At 31.4% G+C, this 25,754-nt stretch overlaps 1 protein-coding gene across 1 annotated transcript in view; it reads left to right on the plus strand.

Moving 5' to 3' along the window:
- Positions 1-14,204: 14,204 nt before the first annotated feature.
- Positions 14,205-25,754, plus strand: part of LOC119645311 — a 26,702-nt gene continuing 15,152 nt past the window's right edge. The window contains exon 1 of the mRNA XM_038045452.1: positions 14,205-14,299. Within this exon, the coding sequence (XP_037901380.1) occupies positions 14,264-14,299 (36 nt within the window). The 5' untranslated portion in view covers positions 14,205-14,263. The remainder of the gene's footprint in view (positions 14,300-25,754) is intronic.

Genomic DNA, 25,754 nt, shown 5'->3' on the forward strand with positions numbered 1-25,754 from the left:
TCAAAACTTTATTTGATGCGAATAGATTTAGTTATTAGGAAGAAAGTTGGTATATGAGTTAACTTAACTAAAATTTGAACTAAATAAAATTACGTTTCATTTAAAGCAACTATGAGGCGACAGCTGGCTACTTTTAGCTTTTGAGTGATCGAACTTCCGGCTAGTGAAAGACAATGTCAAAACATTCAATTTATGATTTCATAAACATGTGTTGCAAGAGAAATTTAAATTATATCAATCCAAAGTTTGATGTATTTATTACTCATATTGATTATTTTCGTGAACATAGCTAGTTTTATGTATGGCACTACAAATTTTTATCAGCCTATGCTTTAATGGTTGTTTTTGTTGTTGACATATTTCCTAATGGCCCACATGAATTCATGTTATAACATGATTGTGTGAATATACCTATGTTTAACAAATGCTTCACGTATTACACGTTCAACTGTCCTTTTTTTTTTTGAGTTATTTATGTATCTATTCAAAATTTAACATCAGGAGCGAATCGAATTTACTGAAGGTCAGTTAAGGACGAATTTTGGGGCCTTCTTTGTATGGCAATTTCTTTTAAGCAAAACGTAATTGATGATCAGCTAAGAAGTTTGCATAGCTATTTAAGAAGTTCATACTTTGTAAGCGAAGCAACTGAGAACTGCGCGTTCATCGCGAGTCATTGGTAGCCAATAGAATGAACCATTTTATCAAACACTGTCGAATTTTGAATAGATTAAAGATTAAATACTAATCGATAAAGAGCATTTCAATTTGGGAACACAGAACAGGATATTTTCAGATATTCCTCCAAGCGAAATGAATGTAAATTCTATTCCATTCAAATTCAAAACTCTTTTTAAAGAAAATGTATTTATTTAATTAAAATGATATTGTTTCTTTGCTAAATATATGGTTTGTAAAATTTCTCCGATTTGATTTGCAATATATGTTTAAAAAGTTATCAATGAACGATACGCATTCATAGTTATTTAGAAAATGTTTATCGAAAACGCTTGAGATTTAAATTTGAATTGAACATGAGCCCTGTTATGGATAACGCGAAGCACTTTTTGCGCAGGTCATGTTATTAACCCCGGCTTTCGTTTAAGATGTGATAAGGGGGAAAAGAAAACTGTATGCATTAAGAAATGGTTCGTTGCTTGTGATTTAATGTAAAGCAACGCCGGTTACTTATAAAAGCGGCCGGTTGTCAACAAATTTCTTTAAATACTGTACAATGTTTTGTTATAGACAGCAAGAAAAAGAGAAAAAAAGGAAGAAGAAAATATTTTTTTATACAGTGTAATAATTATCATATGTTATGCATATTTATTTGTAACCTTTGTAAACTGTAGTGAATCAACATGTCAGCACATTTATATATATATATATATAAATATGATTGTTTATTTCATAAAATTTATTTTATATTATTAATCGGTTAAGCACGAAAGTCGCATTCATTTAACTTTATTGAATTCATTTAGAGACGTGCGAGGATGTACGAGAGCCCGGGTAATGCGGTTGAATACTTTGAACCAAAGTTAAGTTTATGTTAAATTTAATTATGTGAGCATGAGAAAAACAATTTTTCCGCGAACAATTAGTTGGGAAAATCTTTTAACAATTACAAAGACATCATCTTATCCATAATGTTGTGCTGCTCATACGCATTGTGATTTGTTTAGTTAGCACAAGGTCGTCACACATTAATTTCATACTTAGTATGTTGCACTTTACATATTAACATAATGTTGAGAGTAAATCTTATTACATTATGATTATATGATAAATGTAATTTGTTTATGTAATTTTTTTCTTCTCTTTTTTAATTTTCTTTAATCTCATCTTTTCAAATAAATTAACATAACGAAATATTTGCAAAAGGCAACTTCGACGTAAAAATCGTTTATAAGGAATCACACACGAGTGTATTATATATATATTATATTGCATGTTAAGGTTTCATCCTCTATATGCAAAATATCAAATGAAAAATTCTTATAATATTAGTCAAAGGATATGCCGTATACTCTTTTGTGTGTGTGAGGAGAATGTATCTATAGAAAGGCAGAGGTATTAGCTCGACACCGTTTCAATTTGTTTGAGCAGGCAGATGAAGCGGCAACATGCATTCGATTTGGCGATCAGCAGTCATTCAGTTCTAAGTGAAAAATATTCTCAATTGACATCGTGAGAGGAATATTCTAATCAAAGCCCTTGAGACATTTAATAACTCATTTCGATTTTCATAGCGTTCTTATAAGACATGATCAACGGCTAACAAAATGGATAAAGATTGTCAACTTTCAAAAGTGATTCATATATAGAAATTCGATTAGGTTTTGCATTCAACTCTTTTTCTTCAATTATCTCTCTCTCTCTATTTGGTGATAACTGCTCTGGTTCTTGATCTTGAAAAAAATTACTTCTAATCTGAACTAATGATATACTTTTGCATGATTACTCAGTGTAAGTAGACCAACTTTTTGCCCTTTCAAGTTATGATTACATACATTGCTTACTGCATATATATGGCCTTGATATTATGAAAAAGGCTTGCGTAGTATTTCTTGATACATTTTTCAAATGTAGTGCAATTTGATGATTACGCAAAAGAAACGCTTACACCTGAGTATAAGTATTGCAATAAACGCCGGTAAACCGCTACGATTCATATACCCATGACGTTTGAGGTATCAATCGTATTTGAAATGCTTTTTTAAGGAGTCCAATCTTTTCTTGCTTTCATAATTTTATAATTCTTTTTTATTTATAATCTAAGATATGCTTGGAATTTATTTATTGTTTGAAGAAGATAATTTTCCAAAGCGAAGTAAAAAATATTATCTTTACTTATTTCTTTTATTTCTTTCATAGTTATTTTTTCTTCTCTTTTCATAATACTTTTCGAACAATCAAAATATTTTTGTCTTATTTATTTGTAACAATTGCTGTTGCATTTTATTAATATTGGTTACGATTTCTTATATACATATATATACATCTAATTTTCTTTTTACACGAATTGTTTTATGTTAACACGATTTTCAATAATATATGAATTTTTTTAATGATTCTTTTTAATGAATATTTTTTTTAATGTTTTATGAATTTTTTCATTCTTACTTCTCCCAAATATGAATTGTGAGTTCCCGTTAGTTAGACTGTGTCGATTACATCCCGTATATGAGTGGGATTACCCAAAATGACGCATGAAATAAAGATGTAATGTTTTTTTTTAAACAATTATGGTTTAGTTTTCAAAGTACAATTTATTTTTATACCCTATACCACTTGTAGTACTGGCCTATTTTTTCGATCCTGCCCTAATAAGGATTTTCATGAAAATTAACCCTTTATAAGGTAGAAAAGTCTAAGCTTTAATATGTGGTGAAGTTTTAATAAAATGAACTCCACAAAATTTGGACCATCTGCGCCTATTTTTGAGTCTTGCCCTAGATTGCGTTTGGGTCCGCTCTCCCATAAATATGCGCTTGAAAAATTTGTCTTTATATAGAAACAAGATATAATTTTTATGTTCTAGAATAAAAAAATATGAATTGCATTAGACAATGTGGTGTAATGGTCGGCCTTGCCCGACTATAATATTCTTACTTATTTATAATACTTTGATTTTAATGAATTAATTTAATGTCCAGGCATGAAATAAACTCTTAAATGAATTCTAAGAAGAATTTTTTATATCTATCATCGGGGGATGATGCACGCTCCAGAACGTAGCATCAGAGGCCGCCAAAAGTATATGCACTCTTGATCAGGATCAAATTTTAAATCGATACAAGCATATCCATCGGTCCATCTGTCCGTCTGTCCAAATGTATAGTGTCTATGTTGAACGTTCTCCCGTTCACAAAAATGAAGATATCGTTTACAAATTGGTAAAAGCGTTTGAAAGGGATCTAAACTTTTCAAAGAACACGCCTACAACACCCACGCGTGAATGCGACAAAGACTTTTATTTAAAAAAATACGAAAAATTATGAAATTTTAGTTTTTTTACTTTTTTAGTCTTTTTTAAGATAAAAGTGATCGGTATAAACGATATTCGGTCACGATCGAATATAATTTTCTTATTTGTTTAACTATTGTTTATTGTAGCTTTCAGTTGGTTTTTTATGGGCCTGGAATCAATTTGCGAGTTTTCCATTTTTTTACACCAGTTATTTGGGAACGTATCTATCGCGCGAAAAGAGAACTAAGTGTGTACGCTTGTATGTGCGATCGTTCATACATGTGCACAAATATATATTGTAAACCGCAAATACATTGTACATAAATATATTAATTTATTTTGTGTTTTACTTTTTTGGTTTTAGTTAATAATAATAATAATAATTTTTTTATTTTGTTTTGCACACATCAGGTGAACAAATTAATATTGAAGACTTTTTCAATAGATAATATAAAAAAATGGAAAGAGCTTCGTATGCTATTATCTGCCCAATATTAAGCTTTAAGAATATTATTAATTCCTTTATTCGTTTGCAGATGTAAAACATCTTCACATCATGGGTTTATTTATTAATTAGATTTAAGGGCAATATTTTATTGATGATTACTAGCGATGAAAAATGAATTTGCAAGGATAGAATAAAATCATTATGAAATCATGTTTCGCATCTTAAAAATTTTAGTTTTCATTATAAGTGATCAAAACTAAAGAAAACCGCGTATAATAAATTTTAATGAAAATTTTGACCATAAAATCATTAGAAGAATTGTCATCGTATGAACTGACTTGAGAGAGTAAAGAGGGAGTTTTTAAATTTTTTTAACTTATACTACAGATCAATTTCGTTGACATCACTTTTCCAGATTATCATTTGTCTCGTCCAATGGCAAGAGGCTAACTATGTGCGTCACTATGAAAATTTTCCTTAAATTTGACCTTGAAACTGTTGATATATTTGTTTAGAAGATCATTATTATTAATATGCACCCCCTTCACGATATATTACATAGATAGAAATAGATTAAGTTATGTTGTATATCTGTCAGATGATCGTGAGTCATATCGTTCGCCACAATTAAAATTAAAATTATCCCATATTTCCATAACTCTGCATATGATTGCTTGTTTGCATACTTAGTATATATAGCTAACGGCTGCATAAAACTTTCTTAATATTATTTTTACAAAAATTGTATACTTATCTGCTATCTGCTTTAGAGTATAAATAACATAAATGATATTTATCTTAAAATTATCTTAAACATGCTAAACGTAAAACAAATCGTCTTAAATTTCTTCCTTTATAAATTCATGGGAATGTTGAATGCATTACTCAAAAATTTGGTAGGATGACTATCAACCAATCCATACGATTTTGTATATAATAGCAATATTATTATTATTATTGAGCACTAGCAACACAGGCTATCGGCTCTAATTTAAAAAAATGGATATTAGGTAATAAGCTTAGTAGTATTAATAAAGTAAAATATTGAATTGATATTCTGTTCTGAAGTTGATTGTAGAATGTACAAAGGGTTAATCGTTCCAAATGCAATATTTCTAGCCAAGGACAAGTTGAGGCAGTCGCAGAGAATGTGCTTTATAGTAAGAGTTTGTTCACAACAGCAGATTGGGGGAGAAGACTTCTTCAGGATCCATTGGTGAGTTGCAATTGTATGACCAAGGCGAATTCTCGAAAATGTTTGGATCTTGGTTTTCTCAACATTTGTTGGATATAGAGGTGGAGTTAATTGAGGGTTAATGCAAGAGTAGTGTTGATGATGGTATTGTAAATTTCCTTCTGCAATAATAGCAATCTTAACTCGAAATGTATTCAAATTTCAAGACTATTAGCTCAAAAGTTACAGCTGCTTCATAAAATGAGGCTGAGTCGATCTAAGCCTGTCTGTCCGTCTGATGCCTGTCCATGTACTATTGTGTTCAATCTACAGGTCGTAATTTTTCAGATAACTTTAATGAAATTTTGGTGCATAGACGTGTTTTGATCTAAGGACGAACGCCTTTGATTAATAGTTCGGATCGTTCACTTTTTTGATCACTCCCCTTATTTTGAAAAGTCTTTATATGGGACAAGGAAACTGCAATTTTCAAAATTTTTCGACATTTTAGATTGCTATGAAAAATTTGCTTCGGCTGTGGCAATTTTTTGAAAAACCAAAAATAAATAAACAAAGGGTCAATCGTTGCATCTTAAAGTTGCTTGAGGTCCTAGTTAAAATTTAATATACCCAAGTAAGCTTAAGTTTCATAGCAGTAAAAGGCAAATCTTCAAAGGCCACTTAAATTGAACTAAGAAATAGATATATTAACTATTATTGTCAGGCGATCGCCCTATCCGATCAGTTAATTTTCCTTTTAACAACTTCATCGCCATCCGCCAAAGACAATATTTAATGATACGTGTCGTTTAAGTTTTTATGTATGACCCTCACAGAAGAAGAGAGCTCATTATTTGTACGACAATGAGCTAATCTCATGGGCTTGTAGCATTTTGATGCCTTTGTCGGTACGTTGAAGTCGAATTTCGTTTACTGGGAATGATGATATTATTTAACCCTTTTATATAACCCTTTTTAGGAACAAAATACTTGGCATCACTTGGCTTCTTTCTGCTCGCGACGGTAGGTGAATTAAAAGCGATCTGTTTTCATAGGAAGGGAGCCTTGCGTTTGAATCCCATCCTAGATTACGCAATGCGAACAAGAGCAACTACTTCTGCTCTGATTCATGCTTCTCAGACTGGCAACAGTGACTAGTGGGCCAAACTAACGCGGCACATTCTGAGCGTGATCTTAACAGTGGCATATACTATAATTCTTTGGTTGGCAAATTCTTTAGATCATCGTTTAATAAAACCTAGAGAGGCCGTAGCTTTGCCATATAAAATGTCTTTGCCGTCTTTTCCGCGGTATAGTTTTAATGCCTATATATCGGGCAACACTCACCTAATTGTCTTAAATGAACAGGTGCTTAAAAGGTGACATCTCAGCTTGCATTTTTTTTAAAGATACTTTTCTAATTCTTTGCTCGTGTAAAAACCTATAGTAAGTTGAAAATTACAATTATTCTACAATTATTTATATAATGATTTTTCAAAATAAGCCGTTATATGGTTAATGGCCGAAAAAACGGGACAATCGAAATCATTTTCAATTACTCTTGTCGTGTGGTCAAAATACCCTATGTACATCAAGGATGATGAAAATATCTTGAAAGTTGCGACCTGTCCGTTGAACAAGAGAGAGATTAGCTTAAATCAATTCAAAATCAGATTCTGAATCTGAAACATCGGTATTGAAAAAATAGGTGTATTTCAAGTCATTTTTGGTGTCGCGTACATTCGTACAAACTTCGTATACACTTATACCAGAAGTAGTGTAGGGTATAAAAAAATGAAAAATACTCAATAAAAACTGTTTGGTGTAAATGACATATGAAAGAAAATCTCGGATGCCCAGCATTTAAAGCCACCCTTTTCGTGATTTTCGCCAGACGTCAGGAATTCTCAAATTTTCAAGCGATGACGTAACTCTCACAAATTGACCGTAGATTACCGCACCCTAACTGTCTTTCATCACCGGGTTTATATGCACGCCTATACGGTATATACATCTCCCGAGTGCATAGTCGTAACCACAAAAAAAAAAAAAAAATAAAAAAAATAAAATTTTCTTTAGTAAATATTCGGGCCAAGTTTTTGGTTAGTATTTTGCTATACACTGAGGGTATATTGATTATTGTTCTTCTTTTCAATTTCAATATTGAATGTTGACGTTTTGAGATCACAATCTTTTTCGCTCTTCTTCTTTAGTTATTTGTTACCACAAATGGATCGACACACATGAGAAAATATAGGTTGGAAATATTACGATCCTAAACACTATGGGGACTGTTTCTGTCCGCCGAATATAGGCGGAAGGTGCGCAAAGATATTCGATATTTTCTAGATGGAGATGAGATGTTTCGCACCTCTTTTCACAATTGCATTCTTTTCGAATGTGTGTGTGTGCGTGTGTGAGTGTGTGTGTGTTTTTTTTTTTTTTTTTTTGTGACTAATTCTAAATTGCTGCGCCAATTAATCGTTAACATCATCTTAGAAAGCAATTATCATCAATTCCAAGTTATGCATATGATGAATCTGTATGCATCTGTCCGTATCAATCAATATTGATTATAATTTTAATAAATATTATTGAGAATTAGTTTTTAATGAGTTCGTAATTGAGAAAAATAGAAAATTGAACAATTAAAATAATTATTACAAATAATTAGAAAGAAGAAGTAAACAAAAAAATTATATAAATTACTCTTACTTTCAATAAATAATTAAGGACACCTTGATTACAAGGATATATATATATATATATATAATTCATATATATGTATTCGTATGACTTCATTAAAAATATAATTAAATGCTTCGTCTACCGTATCACCCGATCTGCTTGGTATCCCTCAACATAATACTAACAAGGATTATTGTATTACAACGAATTAAACAAGCTCACGTTAGAGCTAAGATAAGACGAGCGAATATATTCCCCCATGGGGGCGCACCAAAAAGTTTCACGTCCGACGAAACTCTTAATACCAAACACTATTAATTACTAACTAATTAATCGATTTCGAAAAACGATCAGAATATCAAGAAAAGGAAGACAAAGTAATATTTTGCGTGACATCTGTCCACCCATCCATACGGTGAAATCCGATCGGGAATATATTCGCAACATTCCAGTCCGTCCGATTATCATTTGTTTGGGCACGTACTTGCTGACCAGCGCTGCCCTTCTGACCAAAATGTACGAAAATAATTTGGTGACTGATTTGTCGCAAGAGGCTAATCGTTTTTTGCCGTGAGATTCACAAATTCTCATATAGGTAGGGAAAACGTACGACTAGCGAGAATGATCGCTGGGGACTGGCTGTCTGAAAAATCGAAGACAATCGATGGACTGATTTTTTAGTTAGTATGCAAGAGCAAGTGACGAGGGCGAGGCCATTATTACAGCGTTGACATCATCGACTCATCGAAATGTTTACAAAATCTACGACCGAAGTGTATAGATGACTGGAGCCATGGTGGAGTGGCTTACGCTTGGTCACTGACTCGTACGCCCCAAGTATGTGATAAAAACTATGGGATAATAAAAATATTAGATTGATGCAGTTTGTGCAGGAAGTGAAACGTGCGATCACTTTTTGTGTGAATGCACGGCCAGCGGCGGAATCAGACACAACATGTTGGGTGAAGATTTTGAAAAGCCAGACGTAGTATTATGCTACGAGCAAGTAAAACACTTTTCTGCTCACAATGCTCGAACTGCAAGGCTACGTAATGCATATATAATTTTGATCGACTTAGCCTAGTTCGTCTGTCCGTCGATTGTTGAAATGGTCACGATTGTAAAAGTTGGGTCAGAAAACTAATATGTATGACAATCTTTATTTGTTCACATCTGTAATGAACAAAAAAAAAAAAAAACTAGAGATTAACAATTGTTTGAGTGCACAACATTTGTCACAAATACACAGACAAAGACTAAGGCTACGTTGATAAGATGCTTGCAATAAGCCAAGAGACTTTTGCCTTTCAATTGTACAATAAATACTTAAAGATCACGGTAAAAATGATTTGATTTGACTCAATCCTTCTCATACACTCACAGTTCCAGGCAACGAGAGTCATAGATTATATTATAATCGTGTAATACTAGCATAGTATAAAGGTTTACAGCTGAAGTTGTTAGGTGTGCGGTGTTTCGTATACATGGTTGGACCGAAGCTAAATATAATTTTCCCAGTTTTTATTTATTGCGACTCTTCCGCGCTAATGCTACTGGCAGGTACTTTACTGTATAGCGAAACAAGTATTTTCAAATTACATTCTTCGCTTATATAACACTGTCGTTTGTGTAACTTGATAAATGAAAAATTCTCAGGTAATTAAACAAAAGGCAAAGATTGATTAGCTTTGCTTGTTTTTTTACATTTTCATTGTAAATCTCCTCATTAAACCATACATTCGCATATTGTAAATATTCAGTTTGAAATGAAGATGAAAAACTCATTTCAAAAATTGCTTTTATGTTTCCTGACTTAGAATATTTGAGTGCAGTCCTCTTAACAGCCTATATCGATGCATGTAAATGTTAATTGTTTTACGATTTTATGCATATCACATATTAGTTTAGTTAATGTCGTTTTGAATTGGCGCCAAATACATTCGAGATCGGTAGTTGGGGCGCTGCTGCTAACGCTTCTAATACTGGCTGTAAGCAATTGTGCGCATAATTTCAAGGCTGCATTGCGAGGAGACAAAAAAAAAAGAAAAAAAAAAGAAAAAAAGAATTAAATGAAAAGCAATTGCGAAGACCAAACCTTAGTGCAGCCAATAAGTAGTACTTGCTTACATTACTAATGTTATGTGAGTGTGGGTTGAGTGGTGTAAAATTTTCTTGTTATTGTCTTTTGAAGTTTATTGCTTTTTATTTTGCCGTTCTTGTTCTTATTGTTGTTGTCGTTGTCGTTGTCGTTGCCGTTCTTGTTGTGAACTTCTTTTCACAGATCATTTCAAATAAAATACAACAAATTTTACGTGTATGCGGGTGTATGCGTGCGTGCGAATGTAATTGCGCTTATGTATATAAGTGCGTTAATGCGTTTTAACTATTGACTATTGCTCCTATTATGCATTCAATCGCCATTAAATGGATAAAAAGTAAATGATGTAAAGTAAAAGTATATTCAAATAAAGAAAAAAAAAAAAAAAAAAATGGACAAGAAAATTATATTCAGCTCTAGCCGAATTTCTTTCATGCATTAAAAAAAAAATTATGTTTAGCTGCGGCCGAATCTTTTATATCCATTTCCATGATCTTAAAAATGACTAAAAAAAGTAAAATAACTAAATTTTCATTCTCTATAATATAGAGAGTGCGGGGATGCGGCTGATTTTTTGTATTTTCAAAATAAAAGTTTTTGTCACATAGACGTATGGACGTTTTAGGCGTGACGTTGGAAAAGTTTAAGTCGCTTGCAAATTCTTTTGCAAGTTTATAGGCGATATCTTCGTTATCATAAACATTACACAGTTGCGCGGACAGACAGATGGACATGCTTCAATATTTGAAACGGGCCAAGAATTTACTTTAATACTTTATGGAGTTTTTGGAGCTTGCTGCTGCGACTTACAAAGGTGGGGAAAAAAAAAATTAAATTTTAATATACTATAATATTAAGTAGGCGTGGTGCATTTTCTTCCATTTTTATGCAGATACTGTAAAATCACCATCAAACAAGAATATAATGGGAAATCGTTATCGTTGCAAGTCTTCCTGTTTAGAGGCAATGAGTAAAAAAAAGTTCCTTTTCTTTTTGTCTTTGCTTTCGTAAACCGAAGCTTCCTTCAATTATATTATTATATGTTGCTGTACGTGTGCACATTTTCAATATAAATCTGCCTACAGAAGTTTGCAATTCTTTTGCCAAATTTGAAGTTTATCACAGAGTTTTGCACGATGGACAGACATATGTAGCTAAATCGTTTTAGAATTTCTTACTGGCAGTTGCGAACTTTTTGATAAAATGAATACATCTGCAATCTCTCGCTTACTACGTACATATGTATATATATATTTATTTATATATATATATATATATATATATATATATATATATATATACTCTCTAAACACCTCTACACGATTGTTATTTTTCTAATTAGTTGATTAATTCATATATAGAAATTTTAAAATGGATTTCATTTTAATGCAAAATTAATGTAAAAATGTATTGTGGGTGGCGGTATCATAACTGATGTCATGTACAGAAAAAATAAAATTTATAATCAGCTTAGATCGAATTTTTTATTATGCAAAACTATTTACTTGAAAATATGTTCGCTTTAAGTTGATAATGCCTTAATGATTGAAAAATAGCCAGTGAGCATACTGTTAAACATGCTACATACGTACGTATAAATTTCTTAACTATGAAATGGTACGGGAATATAAACTGTATTCGCGCATTGAACAATACATACATAAGGACACATCTAGAAGCTTAGGTGTTTAAGATCATCCATCTACTCGTGGTAAAGGAATAAAATCTGGCGTAAATAAAATGTTCGGTAGACTCTTTGTATACAAAATGATTCATGAGTAGGTCGCGTTAATTTTTCCTTATCACAAATTAGTCTTTGAACTAACTTAGTCCTATTGTCAAAATATTGAAAAGAGAAAATTGGCAGATCAAGTTAAACTTTCGCGATCGGCGCATGACGGCGAATTGCCATTTCACTACTAATATTGATTAAATGCTTATATAGCAATAAATTTTGGATCCTACGATGCGCGATGCTACATCGATTAAATGTTAACTAAGCTTTCCAAAGTGCCTGTATTAAGCGAAGGTCAATGGTACGTTGGTGATTTACTGGAAGTTTTAGTTTAGTAGTCCATCGATTGTCGTTCTACGTACAATCTCTAGCAGACGTTGATCCATTGGGGTCATCTAATCGTAATCAATTTATAAAAAAAGGTGATAATAAGCAAAAAATTGCAATTTCAAAATCTTAGCAGATATTTAAATGATTTACGAAATGTGTAAATGGTCTGGCGAAGCTTTTCACAATTATCTCGCTTGCCAGCTAATAAAATAACTTACAATTTAAAATTATTAAATACATTATAAAAGTTTCTTTTTCCCAAGCGAAAAATTACTCTATTATTTGTTTGAGGTTATGTTGCCAAGTTTCCTTTTTTCCCAAGCGTAAAATAACTCTATTATATGTTTGAGGTTATGTCGCAAAGTGTCCTTTTTTCCCAAGCGTAAAATAACTCTATTATTTGTTTGAGGTTATGTCGCAAAGTTTCCTTTCCCCAAGTGAAAATAACTCTAATATTTGTTTAAGGTTACGTCATAAAGTTTCCTTTTCAAAAGTGAAAAAAAAACTCTATTATAACTCTGCCGCAAAGTTTCCTTCCCCAAAGTGCAAAGTTACTCTATTATTTGTTTGAGGTTATGTCGCAAGATTTATTTTAATACTTTTTGACTTTTCGATTTGATATAAAATATACATTTTTTACTTTTTTTATTTGTGATTATTTTATTAAAATACGCATTCCTTGTGAAGGTAATCTTACGTATATGGCATATTGCGATTATAGGCGAGAGTCGTGCTGATGACTCGTACTGTTTGACAAAGCTACCTAAATACATCAGACCGAGGGCAAAAGTGTCGAATGCCGGAAAGCGTAATTTCCCGGAAAATTTTATGCCCATCTCTTATGCCTCTTCTAATAAATAACACGCGAACGGAAAAGCAGAAAATATAAAAAAAAAAAAAAAAACACCTAATTATTATAATTTTAATTATTTACCATTTACTTACTTAGTCGCACCTAAGAGCAATTGTTCGATCATAATATTTTCAAAAAAAAAAAGGTAACGAAAAGAAATAGAAAAAGTTTATCATTTATGTTAACAAATGCACTTTAATCGAATACTTTGATCTCTTGGTCATTTTTGAAATCGCGTTACGCGTTGATATATTACTCACTATAGGTGAGTGTGTATACGTGTATATATATGATGTTTATAAGAAATTCCAGAGCAGAGCCGCATGTGAAATAGACATCGCCCGATTGAGCAAATGAAAATCGAATTAGCCTGCTCTGCTGCTGTAGCTTACCTAGCTGGCACTGTAACTGGCATGCGCGGCAGGCACAACAACTTAGTGTTGTGTGTTACAAAAATCCAACAACAGCGTTTATTTATTTATTTGGATTTAGTGGCGAAAGAGCCAGCTACAGTAACGGACGTGTGCGCAATAGATAAAATAGAATTTGAACAAAATTTTGATACAATTTTCAAATAACGATCGAAACGAATGAATAAAAAAAAAACAATCGAATATTATTCTTCTTCTTCTTTTCATTATAATTATTATTATTATTATTATTATTATTATTAGTTTTCTTTAATCGTTTTCGAACATATTGAGTTTTGACGGTTTTTTCAAAATTTTTTTTTTAAAAGAAGAAATTACAACAACAAAACGAAGTATAAGCTCTATGACGGCAACAATAACAGGCAGAAAAAAGCGATAATAAAAGAAAATTTTTTTAACAATAGAAAAAAAAATTAAGGGGAAAACTTGTGAAAAATTAAAAACAAAAAAAAAAAAAAAAAAAAAATTAAATTTTAATATTAACTAGAAGAAGAAGAAGAAGAAAAAGTGTAAAGAAACAAATTTTACACACAATGCATATAAATTTGTGGATATTTTCATTATGGGCGGTAAGTGGGTTTTCGTTAATACATCACAATACCATTTTTCATTATGCTGCAATAACAGCAACTTATGTCTTATTCGTTGAATGCGAAGACTTTTAATTTTTAAGTTTAACTATTCTTAGCGGATGTTGGAGGTAAATAAATGTTGCTTTGCACTCAATTCCGTTTAAGGGAGGACTCTGCTTCAAGTTGTCTCGCCAAGTAACCAAAAAATGAGTGAAAATGATTTGTTTTTTTTTGTTTTTTTGTTTTTTTTTTTTTTTTTCTTAGCGCAATATCTTATGCAACCATTTTAATAATACGTTGCCTTGAAGTTTTGATTAGCTTTTGCCGTTTCATAGGCGCTTTTGCTTTTTCATTTTTTTATTTTTTCTTTATTAAATACTCGCAAAAAAAAAAAAAAAAAAAAAAAATAAATTTTTTTTATATGGAATAATGAATGAATTAAAATATATCGGTGTAGCTAGCTATCTATGATTTATTTTATCTTGCAATGAAAAGCGAAATTTCTTAATTAAATTTTCTATTTCGCTTAGCGTATTAATGCTTTTCGAATAGGATTCTCTATAATGGTTTCTTAGTTCAAGGACGCTTGTTGTGCACTTGTAATATGCAATTTAAAATTTTTAGATGAATAATGAATAACACGTATACTATATAATGGGTAACGTATCTTATGCCTAAGGACCATTCTCTTCTTCGGTAGTTTGATATTTCTATAAAATTTTCCAATTTTGCCGCAAGAATACGTCACAAAGTGATCACAAGTGCATGACCAATTCGATATCGAAGTCAAAGTGTATGACATTTTCCTCACTTCATGCATGGTGACGCTTTAAGTTAACATACATTTTTCGATTGTAAATTTGGTTCGTAAGATAAGCAAGCAGGAACGATTATAATAACCGTAAATTATTGGGGCTGGAAAATGCGCACGAACGCGCTTTAACGCTTATAAAGTTTCTTGGATTAAATGCTAGTATTTCTCACTTTAAATTATCGAAACAATGCAAGTGTGATAAGTGATAAATCGCCCGATATAAACTGGGAAAGCAGTAAAGAGCTGAAAATATTCATTGTCAGGTGGTCATGGCTGAGCCTATGTATCGCAAAAAAAAAATGTACAAATCATTAGACTTGTAAAGATCAATGACTTTAGCTTGGCTATCGGGCTTATCTTCTTTCATTTCGTACTGCAGCAAGTGCATATGTCAGGGTACCTTCTGAAATATTGCTAACACTGAATGAATAAATGTTCAGCTTATATAAGTTCTCCCGATATATTAGTGCCTTACATAGCATCGCATAATGTTTTAAAAAAAAAAAGAATACTTTTTCAATCAATTATTGCAGTAAATTCGAACGTCTTAAGTGTTTTGCAAATCATTGCTTATTTTCAAGGCTAGAGCTGGCTAATCAGTATTCATAAGATATCGCCTTTTTAATAAGGCATTGGCGAAAGCTTATCGCAAATATGAGATAAGCATTTTTCTGTTTCTTCAACACAAGCACAAGCATCCGTAAATCAAGTCGAAGCAATAATGTCCAATTTGTTCAAAATTTAAGATTGTGGTCAATCTCTGCAATTATTAGATATCACTTAGATTAGGCGATTAAGGCCTTTGATCAATTGACAATTAGTAGTATGAAAGGGTGAGAGTATTTCGGATGAGCGTCATTAACGCAAATTTCGTGAGCCACATATATGAAATACATGCTCGTATAATGCTTGCGAAGCGATCGTGTTGTCTTTTCGGAAATACAAAAACGCAAATGCATGAAAGTTGCACGTATTTTGCGAACCTTTATGCTGCTTTATGTAACGAATTGTGTATTTATGCCCGAGTCAGTCCTTATGTGCAATCGCGAAATGATTGTGCCAAGTTCGAGGTCTTAATAGATGACTTAGAAACAGATGTGTACATATGAAGAAATTAATTCAAAAAAATCTTACACTGATCAACAGTATCTATCTATATAATCTGTTAGATATATAGGTCTGAGCAAGTGCATATTCAATGAAAACTTATAGTGTATATATCATTACTTTTACTTGCGGTATGTGTGTGTGTGTGTGTGTGTGTGTGGCGGTAACAATGGATATATAAATTGTTATGATAGTATGTTAATAAAGCTTACAATATAAACCAGCTGTTTATAATTAAAACACAGTCACCCGAGTCCAATGAGATGATTCTAACCAAAACAAAACAAAACAATATATTAACAATTTATGAATAATTCATAAGTAGTTTGTTTGCCTATGTTGACTTTATATCAATTGATATCTAAGCTCAAATCCGATGGAAGTGAAATGAAAATAAAAAAAATAAAAATAAAAAACCTGATATAATTGACCCATATATAGTTACATATATATATATATAGAACAAATGTTTAAAGGCTTATCGTCGTAACACATTTTTAAGAAATGATGGAATAAAAGTGACGCTAGAATCAAATACAAATGTAATATATGACGACCTTAACTCTGACTCATGCCCCAGAAAAAAGAGAGCGAGAGAGATTGAGTGGGATTAGCTTATATTGTGTTAAAATAAATGTATTAAGTGTTAACCAATAAATAAAACTAAAGCAAGCATAAATTATTTTTGTTTGCAAAATTCAATTATAGATAAAAATTCTATCATTAAACATACATTTTTTATTACTTTTTTTTTTCTCTCTCTCTCTCTCTCTCTCTCTCTCTCTTTGTTTTGAAAATTAATTAAAGATCAATTTTGAAGATAATAAGTTTGTAAAATGAATTTAAAAATACGTAAAAAATTGCTTTCATTTAATCTGCACGTGAATGTTGAAAACTGTTAGACGCTCAATACGACCCTTATTTCCGATTCTTGTTCCTTACCTTATTTTTATTACTTTAATTTATTCGATCATTGATGCTATGAATAATCCGTTGACGGGGGCAATCAAATGAATGTCTCGTAAATATTCTTGCATCTTGCATTTGATAAGGCTACCGCGGAAAGGAGGATTTCGAAGAGAAACTTGTAAACGAGAGCACGAAAGGCACTCTCCTCGTCTCAGAAAGTTCAAACAGTCCGCACATGATACATAATATACGTTTCAAAACTGCTTTCGCTTAAAAAAAAAAAAAATAAAAAAAAAATTTTTTTTAGCTAGGATCGAACTATTATTAAAATTTTGAACGTCACACGCCTTTTTTTTATGGTCAAAAGAAAATGTGAATGGAACGAAATTTATCCTTCGCACTTGTTAAGAAAAAATGTATCGACCATGTCACCCTGTGCCATGTCCATCATAAGTAATTTAGAATAACTTACATTTAGCTTGTCGCCTTCCACTCTTCAGATTTGTGTGTTTGATGCCCATATCGCTGGTATTATTAAGAACAACCAATCCATTTGATCATGATGTTCATCATATCGCGTTTTTAGGCAGATATCTTCATTGGAGGAATGCACGAAATCATTTTAAATATTCTGTCTTGTCCAGCTTACGATGATTATTAATAGGCCATAAAACTTCAAACAAAAGGGGAAAAAAGGAAATTAAATCACTTTTAACTTTGTGTGGACCCGAACGATTTCTCTCAACTTTTCCACATAAATAGTAGAGGCTTCGGTCAATTTCATTCCCCCTATATCTCACAATTAGTAAGCAATGAGCGAGAACTTGAAAATTTTTGTCTACAGAATAGGAGTTGTGTTCACTTTACCCTTTACTCTGGCCGTGTGCTCTGACCAATTTGGCCCATTTTCAATAGTCGATTTGTGTGAAGAAATTTCCAACATTTCTATCAAATTTGAAGTCAATATTTTTCTCTCTTTTTGCACCAGAAGACAGTCATAAAACACCCTACACAGATAGACCGACGTAGCTCACGCTCATCAAAAATACATGTACGCTTTCTTTTGGCTGTTGCAAACACTACGACAAAATGATTATACCTCTATTCTTTGGTGGCGGGTATAAAGAGATTTTCATACAGATTTTTTTTGAAATAAAAATCGTCTTTACTTTTGAACTATAGATTGCACTGTCACGCTACGCAGGAAAAAAAAAGACGATAAACATTAACGAAGATCTAGTATATAAGGGTTTTTTTTCATTTTCCCATAGCTTCATTATTATGAGAGATATGTTTGTGGTCGCGTCGAATTGATTTCCAAATTTTTTATATTTCCATTTCAATTCTTGGCAACAGATAAACAGGCTTAAATATATCGATAGAAGGGAAAATGTATCTGTATACGAATAAGAAATTGATTAAAGCGATCTTATTATATATATATATATTGATATTAGAAGACGTCTGATAAAGCACTGATTCTCTCTATAGCATGCATGAACGGAGAACTACTTGATTAGCTTCTGTATGCAGCTTCCATGGACTCTGGGGTTAAATTTCTTCTTCGATTGTTGCCAGAATTATGGTTACCTTATACCTTACACCACTTGTGGTGCAGCGCATATTAAATTAGTGCCAAATTATGTAAAACGCAAGAAGCCCTTAATCTAGACTCACCTTTTGTTGTACCAATCGATTCGTAATCGATCATAATCCGAATTAATCTAAGCCTGTCTGTCCATCTGTCCACCTGATCAATGCATTTTCATATCAAACTAAGAATTGTGTTAGCCAATATGGTTTAGGGTATTTAGTGGTAGACCTTGCTCGACTATAACGTTCTTAGTTGGTTTTGTGTATTACGAGAAAAGTGTTAACAGGATTACACTATTCAATGTTATTTTATTAATGCTTTCAAATGCCTATCTGCGAAACGAAATAATACATGTTACGTATGCGCTTTCTTTTAATAAACATCGAGTAAATTCGTTATTCGCAAGTTATACAAGAAATTAACAGTAGCTCATGAACTTACTTTGTAATCACATTGATTGCTTGGTTGACTGACTTAATAACAATGATTATCGCTTGTAATTAATGCCTATAATTACTTATGTAGCGGCACATCTGTAAAATGCATAACAAATGTTAAAATGATATTCGCCTCAGGACCAAGTATGGATATCGTGTATAAATGTTATGTTGAAAAACATAAGCATAATATATGTTGTTTATGTGATATCGACCGGAGCAATATGTGGAGCGTAAGAATATTAGTCTACTAATCTTATTATTGATTTACATATTGATATTGAATGCAAACAAATTAGGTAGTCCGAAGATTTCTTGCGGTTTCTCATTATAAAATAAAATACATTTTTTTATATATATATGTATATATATATGTAATAAATCTGTTGTTTTACCTGATGAATTAAGTTCTTCTGCAATCTCACGTATCCGTTAGGTGTCGATCAAGTTCAGTCTTAACCTTTAGTTGATCGCTATCAGTGGTATTTGGTTTACCAACAAAATTTCCCAACCAACACACTACACACATATTTCTCTGTGTGCTTCTGCAACTCCCTTATTCTCTTTTCTTTTTTTTTTTTTTTTGATACAAACCATCAAAATATGTTTTGTATGGTCATTGTGATCTTTCATGTTTTACTTTTACTTCTCACTCGAAATTTTTTTCGAAAATTAACATAAGCCTGCTGTACATAACTATATATGCACGCCTTTAACCCTAATTATCTTTCTAGCAACCTGAAAAAAGTAATTTTAACCTGATGTCGGGAAAAGTCGCAACAAAAAAATTGTTTACACATTTGTTTGAGGGGACTTTGGCATATTTGGGAAGAAGCTTTCTTTAAAAAGAATGTATAAGGCTCAAGAATTTTGCGATCATATGAACGCAGTAAACATATAGATGGGAAACAATGGATATATGTACATGTATATACACACACACACACATATATATATATATATATATATATATATATATATTTTACGGTCAGGTGACAAGGTCTGGTCATCACTTTTATAAGAACAACGAAATATTCACTATTACGCGAATATTTATTACAGCCCTAATAAGAATGATTTATGGAACTTTTGAAATTTCAGATCACAACTATCGTAAGCCAATATGTCTATATCTTCTTTAGTGGAAAATTATTTAGAAATTCTTAAGAAAGCTCTCATGTCACTTACGATTCCTTAGCGCTGTCGACAGTAGACGAGTTAAAGGAGATCCGATATTTACAGAGACCAATAATGTGATGACTAACACTGTGGTGGGTAACGGGATCTTTTTTCGGTAAATGACTTTGCTAAATGCACTAAAGAAAGAAAATACCTATCTGTCTGCAAGCATATTAAATATATTTGCATTAATTTTCATAATCAAGCAAATCTTAAAAACTTTTCTATATTAAGCTTAAGCGAGGTACTCAAAAAATTAATGCATCTGATCCAAATTTTCCGCGATAACATTCTCGGTTCAAATACTGTTACTCAGTCGGGAAAGGTACATTTTTTTTTTTTTTTTTTTTTTTTTTTTGTAGTAAGAACTGTTTCAAAATAAGTTTTATATGTAGGGAGAATGGTTGCGAAAATGTTGTCCACGCTTGGAGCAAAGCACACTAATTGATGAAATACCGCAAAAATTACGACATGAATAGAAAGGTTCATGAATTGAACGCACAGACGGATTCGGATTCGGCAAAAGGATTCCGAATCGATATCAGTATAATATAAACAATGAGTCGCCTTTAAGCTCAAATCAGGCACAAGCTTGATCTACTCTCTAACACATATCGTGTAGGAGGATAAATAAGAAAATGTCAATTGATTAGGAAATCGGGAGCGAGCTAATCGCTATCACTTTCCTAAAAGGGTCTCATACATTGTTGCTTTCAAGCTTAAAACTATGCATATGCGCCGTCACGGGTTACGAAGACATACTGCGTTCATACTTCCGTTTACTCTACGATTATATGTTACGATATTTGTGACAATCAAATTTAAGCTGTGAAAACTGGTGCCAAATATCAACAATCGATTTCAATTTTGGCATTGTTTGGCATTGATACTTTTCATTACATTCTATTAAATTGATTTTAAATACTTATTTATATACGTATATATAATATTACGATATTGAAGTGTAATTTTTTTTTTTTGTTTTTTTTTTTTATACGCTTCTTATCGAATTACAAAATTAATCCACTTTCCAGAGATTAGTTTGAAAATTTTACATTTAAATATGCACACACACGCACACACACACACACACACACATATATATATATATATATATATATAATATACATATATATATAAATGTGTATATATGTATTTGATCATCTATTCAAAAAAAAAAAAAATTTATTATATAATTTTTGGATAGAACTCGTTGGCACGATAAAATTTCGGTTCCTTTTTTCGAAAGTATTAAATAACTAACATCTTGCGAATTATTTTTTGTTACGAGCGAAACGAACGAATAAAGAGAAAAACAAAAAGAAAAAAAAAAAAAAAAAAAACAAATCATTTCAATCTGTCAAAATATTTTAAATAGTTTTACACTTGACTGCTTCTCATCGCATCATATCATATATACATATATACATATATCTAGGTATACATACGAATTATTTGTAATTTCATAAATTTTTTTAGAATTTATTAACATTCGATGATTTAAAGGAATTTTCGAATGTAAAAGAGAAATGTATGTATGCGTTTGTCTATATGCATGTCTAAGTCTATCTCTCCATATTTAGTAATATTTGCAAACCATTTTTTTATTAACAGTATGTCTAGAATAAAGTTAACAACAAATGTTACTCATTTCTTGTATGTGTATGTGTATGTGTGTGTGTGTGTGTGTGTTCACGTTCGAAATAAACATATTTATTAAATTATTGTTTCAATTGCAGAATATTATTGTTAGCCGCACAACTCAATTCAATTCATGCTTCAATTGTTTGTGAGATTAAATTTCATATGCGAAGAATTGACAGGGAATGGTAAAATGATATGAGAGAAGTGTCTCTATTAGGGAACGAGAATCAGCGCCTAGCGTTTCTTTTTTCTTAGATTAGGGAGGGGGGGGACGGCGCGCTATATCTTTTTGCACGTGCTATAAACTAAAAATTTCAATATAATTCATAAACCAAACGCCTTGATGTCCGTGATGTCATCCGTGATGTCTTCGTTCGTCTTGGACTTAACTTCGCCACAAACAATCTAATTTCTCACTTTTATGATTATCGGAAATAATTGCAAATTTCATTGATGTATACATAAGATCGACAACATATGTAATGGAAATCTGATTGACTTGTTAACGATATTCCCAGCAATAGTAAGAAGAAGAAACAGTTAATAGTTTATTCACACGAAATCCATTAATGAAATAAGTTTTTTGAAATTTTTGCAAAAACCTTTTCAAAAAATCACTACATGTACATGTATATGCATATAGCAGTTGATGAAATTGTATCGATCGCATAACAACCACAATCCCATAGATGTTGCTTGCACAAGATTAACTTTCGAATGTATTTAGCTTTCGATGTAACAATGATGATGATGATGATGATGATGATGATGGTGATGATGATGATGATAAGTTTTTTGTTATGACCATTGTGACTGGAGAGAGAGAGGTCGATTAATTTCGTCATCATTTTGTCGTTGCAAATTTCAATTTCCTGACCCGATTCATATATTATTCATTGTTTACTTATATACGCATTATTATTATTACTGTTACCATTCGCTTATTAAGAATTCATTACTTATATCGATCGGTATTGTAACTATTTTTTTTTTTTTTTTTTTTTTTTTTTTTTTCTTATTATTATTATTATTACTATTTATTCAAATATCAAATAACGATTGCGACGGCAGGATTCGGAGGGAGTTGGGAAAGACGAGCGAGCTTCTTGTTATGTGCACATATATAGGAAATGATTGTAAAATCATTTAAATCTGGCGATCAATTTGTTGTCAACTTATTTGCCTATCTGTCTGTCAGTGTAATGTTTTTGTATACATTTTGTGTATATGACGTGCGGTGTTATGTGGTACATGGACACATTTCTGCTAAATGATATATGAACGCCTTTTGAAAAACAATTAAATCGGACCATGTTCGTGGCCACTTTCTGTATAAAGAACTTTTTTTTTTTCTTCTTTTTTTTTTTTGGTATTTTTCTCTTTCCGACATTTTTCATATTTCTGTTTTGATATTGAGTGTAAACTAAACTTTAATCATTTCATAATCTGAACCATCTGCCAAATAAATGTTTTTTGAAAAAATTGAACCTTATGCGACACAAAGATCTAATTTCTAGAGTTGCATAATGAAAATTGATCTATAGAAGTATTTTTCGAATTCTTACCAATAAATAGATCGGATCTTATCGAGTTCGTTTATTCGCCTTAACACATGGGATAAGGTGAAGACACGTAAGCGTTGTTAAGCACCAGTTTACATAAACTACTACTCGTACTACTTGTAAAAAAAAAAAGAAAGGAAAAAAACAATTTGACTACGTACTTCATTGTATGCGTAAAGCATATTGTTTTTGATAGGTGCCTGTAATTCGTAGAAAGATGCCTTGAACAAACAGTTCATTCCGATTAGTACGTATGTTTATCGATCCGTTTGTTTGTTGATTTGTGCGTGCATTCACTATGATCACGAGTCACTTTTAACATAATGTTAACATAATCTATGAAGTGCTGCTAAATCATACAGAAATATGATGAGATATATATATAAATAGGATATGATATTTATGTAACAGTCGGTACTACGTTGGATATATTGTGCTGTCAAATATCGCATAACGATTAGATTTCAAAATTCTGACTGAATATAATTTATTAACTTATATCAACTTAAAATGCTGAATACGAGCAAAAAAAAGATGCAGTTGTAAAGCTTTCTAACTTTCTTATATATATATATATGCATAGAAAAATCATTTTACCCTTGAATTATCTAATCAGAAGAAATAAAGTGTTATATTATGATTCATTTTACATAATGACATCTATCACTATGTCTTTCTCTTCGTTTTCTACTTTTGCTCTTATAAAATTAAATAAACAAAAAAATTTATATCGATATTTTATAACGAATTTTCGATACTCTACTTAGCCCTTGTAAACAGAATAGAACGGAAATAATGTACGCCTTATACTTAATGCATGAATTGTTAAATTCTTATCTGATAAGAGAATAAAACAGTTGCAACAATTATTCGAGCTAAACTTTGCTATATAAAATAAATTATATTGAAATATAGATTTTTTTACTTTTCAAACTTGTTTTAAAAAGTGAATAAATTTTATGGACAAAGTGTTTTTTTGTTTTATCAAAACGCAACAGCTGTCCGCTTTCAATTTGTTCGAAGTTCGAAAGAACAATGGTCGAGTTTATATCGAGTCTATATCGTTATAGGGTATATTATGAATCAATAGCGAACTCGGTCTGTCATATGTAAAAAATAAAACAACAATTCTCAGAATAATTAATTAATGCATTTATAAGCACATTAGTCAGCCTACACATCTCAATTATTATTGCTTTTTGTTAATCGTGATTGTTTATCAAATTGATGTAAATTGACGCAAAGAATAAAAAATGAAAATGAAAAATTCGTTCACTTACTTAGTAGTAGAATCTCTTTATACCCATTACATAATATATATATATATATATATATATATATATGACTATTTCTAAAGAAATGATCTTCGCAACAATTATAGCGTGAAAATCTCTACATAATAATAACGAATGTTATTATAAAATATAGGGTAACGTTGCTTACACATAACATAATACTACACTGTATAGTTTCTATAGCAAAATTTAACTTAAATTTGGTACTTAAGTAGACATCAATATGAAGCATGCGAAGAGCAAATGTATGATAATAATGTATAGTAGAGAGAATAATTATCACGTGTACAACCATGATATCTAATTTTATCGATTTTTACTAATTTAGTTGAGTAGAGAGGATTTGGAAGACAAACAACTAGATGGGAAGGCGGGCTTATGAAGAGATAAGTAAGTGAAGGAATAGTGAGAGACGGACAAATAATCGGGCAGTCAGAGAAACACAGAGAGAAAGAGAGAGAAAGAGAGAAAGAGAGAAAGAGAGAGAGAGAGATTAGCAGAACGGGTAGATATGTAGCAAAAGTAATCTCTGAACGATGATTATCAACTTCTCTATTCACATTAGCACCGAATATACGCTTAGCTTATAAAAGGTATAATAATATTGGATAAATTTAATATACCGCGTATGATAGGAATAAGTAGCAGCAGCAGTAGTAGTAGTAGTAGTAGTAGTAGTAGTAGTAGTAGTAGTGGTAATAAAAACAGAATGAAAGAAAAATATACAATAGACCAAGAAGTCAAAAATAGAAGTCGTCAAGGTCGTTTTGCCAAAGTAAACTGAATGGTTTACTATGTTAACGGAAATTCGCAATACTTTAAATAAATTATGTACATTTGTTTATGTGCGCGCGCGCGCTCATGAATGTATTTATATATATATATATATATATATATATATATATATATGT

This window comes from Glossina fuscipes, unplaced genomic scaffold, assembly GCF_014805625.2.
Source record: "Glossina fuscipes isolate IAEA_lab_2018 unplaced genomic scaffold, Yale_Gfus_2 1, whole genome shotgun sequence".
NCBI lineage: Eukaryota > Metazoa > Arthropoda > Insecta > Diptera > Glossinidae > Glossina > Glossina fuscipes.